This window comes from Protopterus annectens, chromosome 6.part1, assembly GCF_019279795.1.
Source record: "Protopterus annectens isolate FY-2018-M chromosome 6.part1, PAN1.0, whole genome shotgun sequence".
Taxonomy (NCBI): Eukaryota; Metazoa; Chordata; order Ceratodontiformes; family Protopteridae; genus Protopterus; species Protopterus annectens.
The window spans coordinates 56394595-56409691 of record NC_056738.1 but is presented as its reverse complement, the minus strand read 5'-3'; the positions used below and the strand labels follow the sequence as shown (position 1 = coordinate 56409691).

Below are 15097 nucleotides of genomic sequence, written 5' to 3'. Positions count from 1 at the left end.
TGGTGTAGGTTTTGAGGGACTATGTGATGAGTGTGGTGTGGTGTGGTGCAAGTGTTTGCCTTCTCATCTTGACTGTCTAGTCCAGTCTTGGGTGAAAAGAGCTTTGCTCCCAGTTTGGCTATATAAGTGCATCTCTCACAGGTTGCAGTGTTGGGTGGCAGGAGGAGAAAGTTGTCTATGTACATGAGGCAATAGCTGCATTGCCCCAAGATGCCCAGATTCATCAGGTAGACAGGAGAAAACACAGGGAGCTGACCCTTAGACATGTCTGGATAGGTGCTTATTTATTAAGTACTAAAAACTGCTTTCCTCTAGACAAGTGAGGAAAGTTGAGTGCTGTAGTAATTTGTAGCTTATTTAGTGCTTACAACAAGTTCTGAACAAGTGCTGAGCTCAAAGAAACAGATTTGAATGCTGAAACTAAAAAACTGGCTAGTTCTAAGAAACAAAATTAAGCTAGAAGGCTTCCCTCCAACACAGATAGGCTTGGGGGCTCAGAAGCCTACAAATAGTCCTGGATACAGCAAAGCTGTATGTGGACTAGACTACTTACAGGAAAGGCAAGAAACAAGCTTAGAGATTTTTTTTCCTTCCCAAATGCTCTTTGTACACAGCAGGAGTGCCTGAAATCAGAATATGATCGCACTGCACTCAGTTGAGTGAACAAATGAGATGGGACAAGAAGGAGTATCCAAACACAAATTTACAAGAGGGGCATGAGTTTCAAAGCTACCAAGATTAAAACCAAAACAAGAACAGAGAGGGGAGGTGGGAACTAACTGTAGAGATACAAAGCCACGATTTTCAGTTCAATTAATATTCAGTGAGAAACAAAAATAAATAAAATGCAGTACTATATGAAAAATTGCAGATAAAAGTGTACTTAAATTTGTGTATATGTTCAGTTGATTGCAGATAGATCTTAGCCAGCCAAAGCTCAAGTATTTAGCAGAAAAAAAATGTACCACTTATATAAGTCAGGAGAGCCCCTAAGCTAAAATACAGAATATCAAAGTGAAACTACCCCCCACTGCTATCAATGGCTACACTTCTAACAAGATCTCTGTAGAAACACAAGCTCTCTGTAGAGACACAGAAACACAATTTTCAGTTTAATTAATATTCAGTGAGAAACAAAAATAAATTAAATGCAGTACTTTATGAAAAAGTGCAGATAAAAGTGTAATTAAATTTGCTTATATGTCCAGTTGATTGCAGATAGATCTTAGCTGGCCAAAACTCAAGTATTTAGCTTGAGCTACTGAGTCCATTGTAACCACTGTATTATAGATAACAGTGACTTGTACTTATACATAGTGCACTTATGTAAGCTGAAGAGACCAGTTGGCATAATTGTTAAGGTCTTTCTCTCCCAAGCAAAAGGTACAGGATGTGCACTTGGCCTCTGGCCAATGCCTGCATTAAATCTGCATGTTGTCCCTGTGTCTCTCTTTGGGGATCCTTTCACCTTCCCAAACAATGCTGAGTGATCCCACCTCAAACTCACTCAAGAATGGAGTTGTGGGCAGCAGCACAGGTGGTGTCCTATAAGGGGAAGAATGGGAAGAGTTGTATAAAGCAGCCACTTTGGGCATCAACTGTAGTGTGCAGTATCCTCTACAACATGGATGACAGACTACATGCTGTATCAGGACTTGCTCCTCAATGGTGTAAAAATTGGCTATAGATGATTTAGTTGTGTTGACTAGTGTCATATGAGTATTTGTCAGTGATAAGTGGGTTGAGGACCTAGCTTACTCTAACCTATTCCAGGAAACCGTGGTAATGCTGAGAGGGGTGTATGTGACTCTTTTAGCCAGTGTGTGATAATATACAGGTCAGCCATTGCCCATTTGTCCAGTTTGGGTTAACAGGGGCTAATAGGATAGCTCTGTTGAGTGAAAGCTGGACGTAAAACCAATCAATGTGCCATAGATGAGCTACACTCTGTGTAGGTTCACAGACATAATGCAACTTGAAAGTGGTTGACATGATGATAGTGAGGAGGTTGGACAGCATATATATCCAATAGACTATATGGAAAGATATTGCAGCAAAGCCACTTGGCTTGAGATCCAGAGCCTACTACTTAGGAGGAAAGATGACTAGAAATTATGTTGGAACTGTAGTGAGGGAGAGGCTTCAGAAAACAGCAAGGGATGTCATCATGGCACTCAGACTCCAGTGTAAGGATAAGGCAGTATTCATAATCTCAGGTGAGTGATAGTGAGGAAAAGAGTGCATTCAGACAGTAGTTACGGATGCACTAGATAAAGCAGGACACCATGAATGTAGATAATGCATAACCTGACTGCACATATCAGGACAAATGAAATGGATATGAGGACTGGCTGAATCCACATGGGCGGGGAAACAGGAATAAAGTGAAAGAGGCCATTCTAAACTTCTGATTGGCAAATTACTTGACGGTGGCCAACACATGGTTCAGCAAGACTGATAGTCACAATATCACATACCAGAGTGACTAACATGCAACTCAGGTGAACTTCCTCCTAGTAAGGAAGGGCAGTGGGGTAGAATCAGCAATTGCAAAGTCATTCCCAGTGAATCAGTTGGCCCAAAATGTAAACTACTGTTTGCCGCAATCAGCTACAAGCAGTGATCAGAGAAGACTCTTAGGTCAAGAGAGACTTCACTGAAGACCTGGAATTGACTGAAGTGAGATCACAAGGAATTACTCAGGGCTCTAGCATCTCTGGAAGAAGAGAAAATAGTTGGACTGGAAGAAGAATGGCATCACCTCAAAACAGCATGTGTGAGGACATGCCATCCAGCTAGGCATGCAAATAAGGGACATAAGGAAATCTGGTGGTGGAATACTGAACTCCAGGAAGTCATCAAAAGAAAGAAGGAGTGCAGGAAAAAGTTGGAGATTGAAAAGATGGACCAGACTTATAAGAAATACTGATTGGCTAATGAAGATAAAAGAGGAGTTGCACTAGCAAAGAACAAGCATCAAAGGCATCTCTATCATTATGGTTGCATCCTATCCAAAAATCTCTGCTAAGCATAATTCCATTTTCCATCCATGTTTTGACATTGTAAACTGCTTTGTGAATTAAATGATCTGATATTGTCAATTTCTATTTTATCCTCGACATAAGGGTTCAGTTTTGATCCTCAGGACTGACTCGGCCACTACCACAGCTCATACAGGCCAAACACTCTCAGGCTTAACCCTTACCCACAATACTCCTCTCCTAGTTACCTCAGATGTCATTTGCCACTTATCAAGACAGATGCGTTTGCCACTGCTCTCGAGCTAAGTAGTAATTTTGATAATATTTTTTTTCTTTCTTCTACCTCCTTTTTAAAATGCTTTACTGTTTTAACATTCCCGCAATCTTCTTGATATATTAAGACTTCTCTCTTATTTCCTTTGTCATTTTTCCTTGTTTATACACTTCAGTAATTCTCTTAATATCATCACTGATAGTTTTTTCTCTGTAATTTCTGTTTTCTCTCTGAAAATAATAAAAAAAATCTCTTGTGTTTCTTATTGTTGATTGTGCTGCCTGTGAGATCCTTGCTCTGTATATGTGTGTGCGTGATTACTTTATTGTCATAATTTTGAAGGGTTTATCTTCAAAATGGCAAACAAGCCACAACTGCCTGCTGGCTTTAAAAGATGCCAGAAATGTGGTCATAAGATCCCTACTTTCAACTTTCACCAGCTCTGTGTGTACTGTCTGAGTCCTGTTCACTTGCAAGAGGACTGTTCAGTTTGCCATTGTTTTCAGTCACAGGTCTCTTGTTGAGAGATGTAACACACATATTTTGAAGGATATGCTCTCCTCAGCCTTCAGTGAGGCCTTATCTGGCACTGAGAAGACAAAAAGTAAAACTGATATCTCTTCACCGTCTTCATTGGCTTACTCTTCCTAATCTTTAGAGAAATCAACAAAGAGGAGCCTGTCAGTGCTGTGTACTCCATTGGCACCTTCAAAAAAAGGAGCTAAGTCTGTGGTTCCTTCAATACCCTCAGAACCATCTGACTCTTCTTCTAAAACCTGGATAAGGAAGAGTTATTCAGCACCGAGCATTTTGGTGGAGTCAGATTCTTTGGCACCTAACACTTCGGTGCAGTCAACTGCTAAAACTCCAGCACCAACATCATCGGCATCTAGCATTCCAGTGTGGGATTATGCAGAAACTTCAAAGCTGAAACCTGTTGATCAGACTTCTTTCTCAGTTCTGACTACTTCAGCACTGCGTGCAAAATTTGGCGATCCCATTTTGAGTGTCCCAAGAACATTTTACTCTCCTACAATAGACCTATTTTCAGACAGGTTGCCTTTCCCATTTCTGGAAGGGCCTAAGTCTCCCTCCATTGTGTCCACACTTTCCACCAAAAGCTTGACTGAGGATGATGTGGAGAGGCTGGAGAATAAGATTCTCTGGGTGAGAAGATTTTCAGGTGTTTCTTCTTCTCTGGCCCCCATGGGCTTAGGAGTGACCCTCTTTGACCCCCTCCTATTGTTCCTCCTCTGGCTTCATCTTAAGCCTTAGAGTTGTCATCTTCAAGTCACCCACTACTGACTGCATCAGTAACTACTCGGAGGTCTTCAGTCTATTTGGACCTGCAGACCTCTCTGAGCCATAACTGTCCTGTTAGCTCCGGGGAACAAGACTTGGCTCTTATTTTTTTAGGAGCCTTCTCTGCACCTTGGAGCATTGGCACAGATTAGTTCAGCTCCAGCTTCAGTCTCAGGAGTTGTCTGTTTGAAGCAGAAAGTGTCCACAATTCTGAGGAAGTCTTTCTCAGTTCTGGGCTCCCTTCCCTCTTTGGGGCCAGCTTTCAAGGCCATGGAGACAGCACTGACAGGTGCAGTCAAATGGTTGGCCTCTTCCACTTTGGAGAAAATATACTTTTCTGTCTCACACCAGGATATTCATCCTGCTGTTTCACTGGGCCAGCAGGTGTGAGAACCTCAGGATTCACAGGTAATGGTTCTTTGCTCTTCTGATAGCTTCCCAGATCACCCCACACAGGAGGTCCCTAAGAAGAGAAAGTGTAAGGAGAGGGATCCCCTAGGTCACCCCCCTGATGGTGTCTCATTTGGAGACTTTAAAACAGAGGAGTGAGTGGAAGTCCCACAATCCCTCTCCTGAGGAGTCAGTGTACCTGCAGGCTTTTGGCACAAAACCTTCTTGGGTGACTCCACTCACTGATGAACTCATTCAATTGATTTCTCAGTAGGCAGTGAAGACCCCTGAAACTATTGAACCCATTCCCAGGAGACAATAGAATTCTGTCAACACCTAAGGATAAACCTTTTTTGGGCTAAAGAGTTAGCTGTTGATGCCAAAGTTGTAGCAGCAGCCACAAAGAAGGAACTGGCTGAGGAAAGTTCCTCTATCCATCCAATCAACAGAGAGTCTTGGGTGATGTATCAATTTGGAAAGCAGGTTTATGTGTCAATGACCTTTGCTCTAAAGTCTTTGAATTTTCTGGTACACATTACCAGACTTCAAAGGGATCTGATTATTGAGTTATCAGATACCCTAGCAGGAGCTTTTTCTGAGGAGATTCAAGACAAAGTCGCTTCCCAGTTGGCCTCCCTGGAGTCTATGTCTAATTCATCCATGATGCTCATTGCACAATCAGCCAAAGGGACGATAAGAGCAGTGGGTTCAGGTGTTACCATTAGGAGGCATACATGCATACATCTATGTGACTTTGTGGAGCCATTAAAGTTTTCATTCATTAATGCACCCTTTGACTGAGCATCCCTGTTTAGCCAGAAAGTTATAGAAACCTTATCCAGGTGTGAGAAAGATGGAAATTCCCTTTCTGCCGTGGGCGTATGTTTTTCTTCTCTCTAATGATACTTTTCCAGGAATTAGAGAGATAGTGAAAAGATGTGGTTCAGAATGTCCTAAGGGCCTTTTCAAGACACACGTGGAGCTAGTTACCCCAGGGGCAGAGGGGGGAACATTAATGGAAGATGCCATCCACGTGGCAGAGGTGGTCCACAAAACCAGGTTTTCAGGGATTCTTTCTCCAGTAATCCCTAACACTGCTCTTGAAAGGAGGCTTGATTGTCTTCCTCTGGAGGCACTCGAGGAAGATTATTCCTGCACTAAGACACCTGCCTACAAATAACTTCAGATTCCTGGGTGCAGCGGATCATATCCAAAAGCTACACCATCCCCTTTTCTTCCTCCCCTCCTATATGCAAGAAAATCCCTGAGGTTTCATCTAGTAAGAGGGCTCAGGCAGTTCTAGAGGTCCAAAAACTGCTAGAAGAAAGAGTCATCCAAGAAGTCCCACCAGACCAGATAGAATCCCAAATTTACTCAAGATTCTTTTCAGTGCCAAAAAAGACAAGGGACTGCAGACCAATTTTGGATCTCAGTGTACTGAACAAATCAGTTTGTCAAACCAAATTCTGGATGGTTATGGTCCAGTTCATTCTTACATTTTTGGAAAAGGACAACTGGATGTGCTCAGTAGATCTTCAGGATGCATTTTATCATATAAAAATGGAGAAGTGATTCAGAAGATTGCTTTTGACTAGGAGCCAGTCACTACCAGTTCAGAATTCTGTTCTTTGGTCTTACCGTAGCCCCCATGGTGTTCATCAAATGTATGGCAGCAGTCACAGCTCACTCAAGACTGCAGGGATTCTGAGTGATCCTTATGTACATGACTGGCAAATTACTGCCCTGACCAGGCATCAATTAATTCTTGCAAAAGACCATATACTTCACGCCTACTCTTCTCTGGGAATAACTGTAAACTACAAAAAATCAAAATTAATTCCAACTCAGAATTTAGAGTTCATAGGGGCACTTCTGAATACTCATACTTCCATAGCTTCTCTTCTCCCTGCCAGCCTTCACAAAATCAAAGTTTAGGTCCAGAGAATAATAAACAGCAAGCAGGTATCTGCTTGTTTAGTTCTACAAGCATTAGGTTCCATGTCAGCGACTATTACCCTGGTTCCCTTAGCAAGGTTCCACATGACAATACTAAAATGGCTGCTAGCATCTCAATGGATCATGTCATATCGTCCCATGTCAGACATGATTTTGATCACCAGTCTTTGCAGAAAAAATTTAACTTGGTGGATGCATTTTGAAGATATACTTCTGGGCCATCCCTTTGTCCCACCACAACCCCAAGCGATTTTGACCATGAACACCTCACAGTTGTGGTGGAGGACATTATACGGACAAGACTGTCCAAGGAACTTGGTGCCCTACAGAGGCCAACTTGCATATCAATGTACTAGAGCTAAGGGCAGTGCTTTTAGCTTTGCAAGCCTTTCAGACTGCTCTTCCTTCAGGGGCAATTGCAATTCAAACAGACAATATGACAGTGGTTTGGTACACCAACAAACAGGGAGGAAACAAATCATATCCCGTATGTCAAATAGCTCTCAGATTGTGGCAGTAGGTGATCTTTTCCAACAGCTTTCTGATAGCAGCATTCATTCTGGAGAGTTCCATTGTGATAGCAGACAAGCTAAACAGGTGTATTTTTCTACCTCATGAGTCGTCTCTGAATTCGAAGGCGACGGAAAGGATCTTCCATTAGTGGGTCAGCCTTCCTGTGATCTGTTTGCCTCTCCCATAAACAACAAGTGCAGCAGCTACTTTGCCCTGATTCCCCCTCTGAGGGAGGCAGCGAAAGATGCTCTTCTACACACTTGGCCCTCCGGAATTCTGCATGTTTTTCCCCCGATTCCTCTAATTCTGAAATTCCTACAGAAAGCAATCAGACTGAGGGAAAAACTAATTGTCATTGCACCTTATTGGCCTTGACAGATATGCTTCCCCTTTCTATGGCCTTACATGATTCAACAACCTTGGAATCTGGACCCAGCTCCAGACCTTCTGTCCCTTCCAGAGGGCTTAATCCATCCAAACATCATGACCCTCAAACTAATAGCTTGGTTTCTCCACTTCCATTAATAGCCAGGCTTTCATCACTGTCTTCAGTACATCATATTATCTTAGCCTCACGCAAGCCAGCTACCCATAAACTCTATAATAGTAAATGGAAAAGATTTACTTTTTGGGTTCGTAACAATAATATCGGTCCTTTATCAATGCCCATTGATAAGATACTGACATTTTTAGCTTCACTCTTTAAGGCAGGACCTTCACTGTCTACCATCAAAATTCATTTAGCTGCTATTTCTAATTTCCATAATGGTTTTCAAGAATCCTCACTGGCTTTGCATAAGCTTTGCAGAGCCTTCTTGAAAGGAATACTCTTGCTAAAACCTCTTTACAAAGATCCTACCTCACCTTGGGATCTAAAGTTAGCATTATAAATCATTGTTCAACCTCCCTTTGAACCATCAGCTGAATGTGATCTGAAGTTTTTTATCCTGGAGAACTATATTCTTAGAGACACTAACTTCTGCCAGAAGAATTTCAGAAATACAGGCCTTATCATGTAAACCCCCCTTATCTGATTTTTCATAAAGATTGAGTTTCATTGAGAACCAATCCTTCCTTCTTGCTGAAAGTAGTGTCAGAGTTTAATATCAATCAGACCATCAGTCTACCAGTATTTTTCCCAATTATGCTAACAAAGGTGAATGCTTACATTTGTTAGATGTTCACAGAGAGTTACATTTCTATATTCACAGAACTAAAATCTTAAGAAAATCTAACCGACTATTTCTGTCATTCTCTTCTACAGTTCTTGGTCAACCAGGAAGCAAACTAACAATAGCTAGATGGCTCAAAGAATGTATTTCTTTTATCTGTAACAGAAAGAAAACAAGATTGCCTGAGCCTCCAAAGGCACATTCTACCAGAGCTGTAGCTACTTCACAACATGGGCTACCCCTCATACCTTCATCACTCATTACAAATTGGATCTGGTCTCCAGGAGTAGTGTTTCATTTGGTTCTGTGGTGCTCAGGAATATCCTTCCTTGAGTCCATGTAAAATCAAAGGTAGCCAGAAAATAGAACCTGATCTCTGCCACGATGTGTCCAGATACTAAATAGTTTGCAGGCAATAAACCAATAAATCAGCCAGTAAACGTAGCAACTGAATAATAAAATGATATACTTTTAATTTAGAAAACAAGTGAATAAAGATAAGCGCTTTCGCGTGGAAACAACCACGCTTCCTCAGATAATGATTACTCCACAAACAAAGTTTAAATAGTATAACAGTTGGTGCCAAACTTAGTCTGATTAATTATGACAATTAACAGTTAAAGGGGAAATGTAGAACAATGTTCAGAATGCTCACACTTTAACAAAGTCTAGTAAACATATGTCTTCTTTGTATATACATCATTTACAAAGTTTATAACCACTATACGTACACATAATCATTTTCATCAAAATTCCAAAATGTGAAAACCTATCCACACAAAAATAGACGCAAAGCTTGTGTAGGTGAAAAAATCTTTTCGGCAGCAAGCCGAACAAATATCTGTATACATAGTGAGGATATCGCATATAATTTCTTCTAAGATACACAACGTCAGGTGTCCACACTACATACTAAGTTTCCCAGTTAGACAACGATTAAAACTACAACACTAAACTAATATGCAATGTATGTTGTTGACAAAGTTTTCGGTCCAAAAATATGTGAAGTATAAAGAACTTCAATTTCAATGAATGACGTTAGAAAAGAACAACATTATTTACTGGACCTTAGTTTAGGCAACAAGGCTATCTGATATGTGTGATGGTTGCTATGGTTATTATAAACTCTAAAGAGTATGTATGTAAAAAACAATTAAAACTAGTAACAATTAATAAGATTAATGACTTAAAAACTACAAAAACATTTAGCATGAATTATATGACGTATATAAATAAACAATATAGTCCTATACATTATCGATTAAATTTAGAATGATTCTAGAAGTTCATATTAGGACAATCAAAAAATTAGGGAATAGTGTGAACTACTAAAATAATATTTATAAGGGTTGTAAATATAATCAGCCAATAAATAAGTCACACATAGACTATATAATAATAGCTACATTTAATTTTATGGTAGCATGAAAAAAAATATAAATTTGATAAAGTAAAAATTAAATAATAAATGGTCTCTGAGAATATTTTTTTTTTTTTTTTTTTTAAAAAACATATTTTAAATAGAACTAAAGACATCTTAAAATTTTTTTTAAATCTAATTACAGATGTATATATAAAGAATTACTACAGGATTTTTTTAAAAGGAAATTTTATCAAGAAAGTTTTAAAAAATATATACAAGCTATTTACTATATCATATAACTATTTCAGGCAGACTAAGTTACATTTGAAGTGTGCTTATAGCTAAAACGAGACTTAAAGGAATATATCATTAAACTATAAAGTGTAAAAAATAGCTGAATTCTAAATAGGGATATATTGTTATAGTGTTAATACATAGAAAAATGTGCTACAGCCCATTGAATATGAAGGTGTATATTACATATTTATACTCAAAAACATAAAGACAGATAATGACATGAAGCTACAAATAAAGGAATACTATAGGGAATCTTAATACAACCTCATTAACATTTCCTATTGTTTAAAATAGGTTTGATGGATACAGAGGTATTTAAACCTGGGTAATTATGAGCATTAAACTTTAGAATCCATCTCAATTCAGCTAGTGCCAGGTTGTTATTGTCATCTCCTCCTCTAGGATTTGAGACTAGTACTTCTAGCACTCTAAATAAGAATGTATGGTCTTTTTGCTTTACTATATGCTGAGCTAGAGCATTAGTGTCTGAGCCTTTCCTAATTTCATACAAATGGTCATAGACTCGATCAGCTAATCTCCTTTTGGTGAGACCAATATAAAAAGCGGTGCATTTAGTGCAGGTAGCTAAATACACTAAATTTTTTGTAGAGCAAGTAGCTGAAATATTAAAATGAAAAGTGAAATTCAAAGTAGGATGGTTAAAACTTAAATCAGAACAGATGTAATTACATCTGTTACAATTACCACAGAGAACAGTTCCTGAATTAACAGTAGCTTTTTTAAAATCTAAAAAATGATCTTTACATAAAATCTGCTTCAGATTTGAGCAATTTTTGTATAGAAAAGTGGGGTAGCTCTCTACTAGGTTAGCTACTGAAGTATCAGTCATCAGTATATTCCAGTTCTTACGTATAATACGTTCTATGCATTTTACATCACTTGTATATTTCATAACGTAAGGAATTTTCATTAAACTATTAGTTGATTTAGGTTTAAAAAAGTAGACTTCTTGAATACCTGAGATTTAGTTACTGAAGTATATAGGACCTCATCTTTAATAGATTTAATAAGACCAATATTATAACCTCTATTCAGAAAGAGTGTTTCTAATTTGTTAGTTTCCAACTCTAACAATTCACTACTCTGACACAACCTGGTTAACCTGATAAATTGACTCTTAGCGATTCCAGGAAACATATGCCTCGGATGCATACTATTATATTGGAGTAGTGTGTTAGTCCAAGTCGGCTTTCTAAATAGGGATGATGTAATTTTGCCTTGTTCATCAAGTGTGAGTGAAACATCAAGAAAATGAACACACTTATTAGAAGCTTCCATTGTAAATTTTAAGTAAGTAGTAGTAGATTCTAAGTAGTCCAAAAATTGTTTAAATTCCTCTAAGGTACCTTGCCATATTAAAAGGACGTAATCTACAAAACGCTTGTAGAATTTAATTTTTTCAAATTCAGGACTACTGAATAGAAACTCCTTTTCCCAGTTCAGGACCACCAAATTTGCATGCGTATTTGCACAGGGGGTGCCCATGGCCACCCCCCATGTCTGCAAATACGTTTTACCATCAAACATGAAAAGATTATTATTAAGTACCAGGTCTAACAATTGGCAGATCAAAATTATCTTCTCTCCAGAAAAGGAAGTATCCTTGACTAACAGCTCTCTAATGGCTTCCAGTCCCAAATCATTGGGAATGGAAGTGAATAATTTTTTTACATCAAGAGTTATTAAGGTGTATTCATTATTTCTAACATCAAGAGTCAAGTCAGTAATACTTCCCAAAAGTTAATAGGTATCTTTTAAAATAGATGGGACTGCATCTACTATAGGTCTAAGAAATTTTTCAATAACAATAATAAATTAATTTAGCCGCTATTTCTAATTTCCATAATGGTTTTCAAGAATCCTCACTGGCTTTGCATAAGCTTTGCAGAGCCTTCTTGAAAGGAATACTCTTGCTAAAACCTCTTTACAAAGATCCTACCTCACCTTGGGATCTAAAGTTAGTATTATAAATCATTGTTCAACCTCCCTTTGAACCATCAGCTGAATGTGATCTGAAGTTTTTTATCCTGGAGAACTATATTCTTAGAGGCAATAACTTCTGCCAGAAGAATTTCAGAAATACAAGCCTTATCATGTAAACCCCCTTATCTGATTTTCTACAAAGATAGTTTCATTGAGAACCAATCTTTCCTTTCTGCTGAAAGTAGTGTTACAGTCTAATATCAATCAGACCATCAATCTACCAGTATCTTTTCCCAATTATGCTAAAAAAGGTGAATGCTTACATTTGTTAGAGGTTCACAGACAGTTACATTTCTATCTTCACAGAGCTAAAAACTTAAGAAAATCTGACAACTATTTGTGTCATTCTCTTCTGCAAGACTTGGTCAACCAGTGAGCAAACTAACGCTAGCCAGATGGCTCAAAGAATGTATTTCCTTTATCTATAACAGAACAAAAATGAGATTGCCTGAGCCTCCAAAGGCACATTCTACCAGAGCTGCAGCTACTTCACAACATGGGCTATCCCTCATACCTTCATCACTCATTACAAATTGGATCTGGTCTCCAGGGGTAGAGTTTCATTTGGTTCTATGGTGCTCAGGAATATCCTTCCTTGAGTCCATGTAAAATCAAAGGTAGCTGGGGACTCTGTCTCATATGTCAAGGATAAAATGAAAATTGACATCAGATAATGAATTTATGTACTTACTATAATATTCCATCTGTGTTGTCCATTTTCATTTATCATGGACTGACCTCCCACCTTCCCCCACCAATTAAGTTTTTAGTTTTTTGGTGGAATGGATAAAGAACACATATCACTAGTTGTTATTGTCATATGGTCCCAGATATGGTCTTTATGATGGCTTCTTTGAGTTTTTTTTTCATTCTATCTTTCAGCAAACTCAATCTGAGATAACTAGGAAAGGAACATTGTGGGTAAGGGTTAAGCTTGAGAATTTTGGGCCTGTGGGAGCTGTGGTAATGGCTGAGTCAGTTCCGAGGATCAAAACCGAACCCATATGTCGAGGATAAATAAAAATGGACAATAGAGATGGAGCATTATAGTATAGCCTTGCATTTGTAAGCATGTATATGCTTTTAGCATACCTTGTATCTAATATATTTTGTTCATTTCTTTTGTGATAATATTCACCCAGCCTATGCCTGCAAATGGTCCACTGAGATCAGATCACTATCCTAAGCAATATAATAAATAAAATAAGTAAATCTATGACCACAGCAACCATCCCTTAGAGCAAGTCTCTTTCAAGTATCTGGGTCTCTGATTAGACGTATCACTCAAGTTATGCCTGCTTCTTTATAATACATGTAAACAAAGAATCCCCTTCTTTTCTGGGCAAAAATATACTTTTTTCTCATAGATCTACAATAGGGAAAGGAATCATACAACCTCAGTTCAAATTCAGCCTCCATTTTATATCAGCAGCCTTTATTAAGAATTTCCACTATTTAAATGCTAGAATTCATTAAACAGTCACAGAAAATGAACACCACTGCATAACACCAAAAAAATGCAAACTAGCTGCCAGTTGACCACAGAGTTGACCTGCTCTAGGATCCCAACTGCTCAAACTCCTGCATGAACAAACTCTCCTTCCTTTAACCTTATAACTAATAAAACATAATCCCACATACTACCTTAGAATCTTGCACATTTCAGGCCTTAAAATGCAAATCCCACACTCCAACCTACATATCTCTGGCCATTTATTTTTAAATCTCAGGCCCAAATTGTGGGAGTCCCTCCCACATGAAATTAAAGATTCATCCTCATACTCTAGGTTCTGTTCTTTACAAAAACTACATTTAGTTAGTCAAGCAGAATGTACCTGTTACCCTTCAGGTCACATGTCTTCACCACTCTAACTCAGCCCATGAGCCTTTGCTCCTTTTCTAATTTATTCTAATACTTTGAAACTTTTATACATATTGTAAATGAATACATTGGATTTAGTGTGTATCAGACGAATGACTCTACCATTATACTGTTTTGCTGTCATGTGTGTGTTATTGTATTATTGTCTGCTTTATATATCTGGTCAGCTATAATCCTGTGCTGAGACTAAAACTGGTCAGAAATGATCAGTGTTCTACCCAGTAAACACATTCAATTAAATAAATAAAATAAAACATGATTAGTGGTTTATGTCTGTCTCGATATATAAGAGTTTGTATTTATTTATTTTTTTCTTCTAAAAAGTGATTAAAGTGACTATGTGATAGTTTCACCTCACTGTATGGTTTATCTTACCAGCAAACAAACCTGTAACTGTTGTTCTGACTCATGAATTTAATGCTGAATGATTGTTTTGTCTTACAGATGAGTTCTATCATCTTCATCATTACAGTGTGGAAATTAGCAGAAAAATTTTCAAGTCTCAGTCCCGAGTTATGCAAATTTAAAAAAATAAGGTAACTTTTTTACTAACTACTACAGGCCATGCTTATTTTCCTTTCAGCTAAAATAAAAAGTAATCCACCTTTTCAAATGTATGAGCCACAGAGTGACATTTACTGACAAGTGAAATCTTACTAGACTTCCTTATAAGTTACTTATAGACATACAGCTTCAATCTGTAAAGTTCTTTCCAGTAGTGAGAATTAAACTTTGCACCTTGCGGTTGAAAGGCATACACCTTTACTACTGTACCACTGGGCCTTTCAGGTATGTTTGCATTCCCTGGAATGGAACCTGGTACCATCTGCACTGCAGTCCAACACACTATACATGTCACCACAAGATTTGTTGTTTTATACAATAAAGTTCTAAAATAAACAGCCTTTACAAGTCTCGAACCCAGGACCCTACACACCATAGCCAAAGGGATTTGCTACTAAG

The 15097-nt window shown here is 38.3% G+C and overlaps 1 protein-coding gene across 1 annotated transcript in view; it reads left to right on the top strand.

Annotated features, from left to right (window-relative positions):
* The window catches only part of LOC122805256 (adhesion G protein-coupled receptor E5-like), a 330498-nt gene that overhangs the window by 275977 nt on the left and 39424 nt on the right, over positions 1-15097 (top strand). The window contains exon 8 of the mRNA XM_044075345.1: positions 14579-14670. Coding sequence (XP_043931280.1) covers positions 14579-14670 — 92 coding nt within the window. The remainder of the gene's footprint in view (positions 1-14578; positions 14671-15097) is intronic.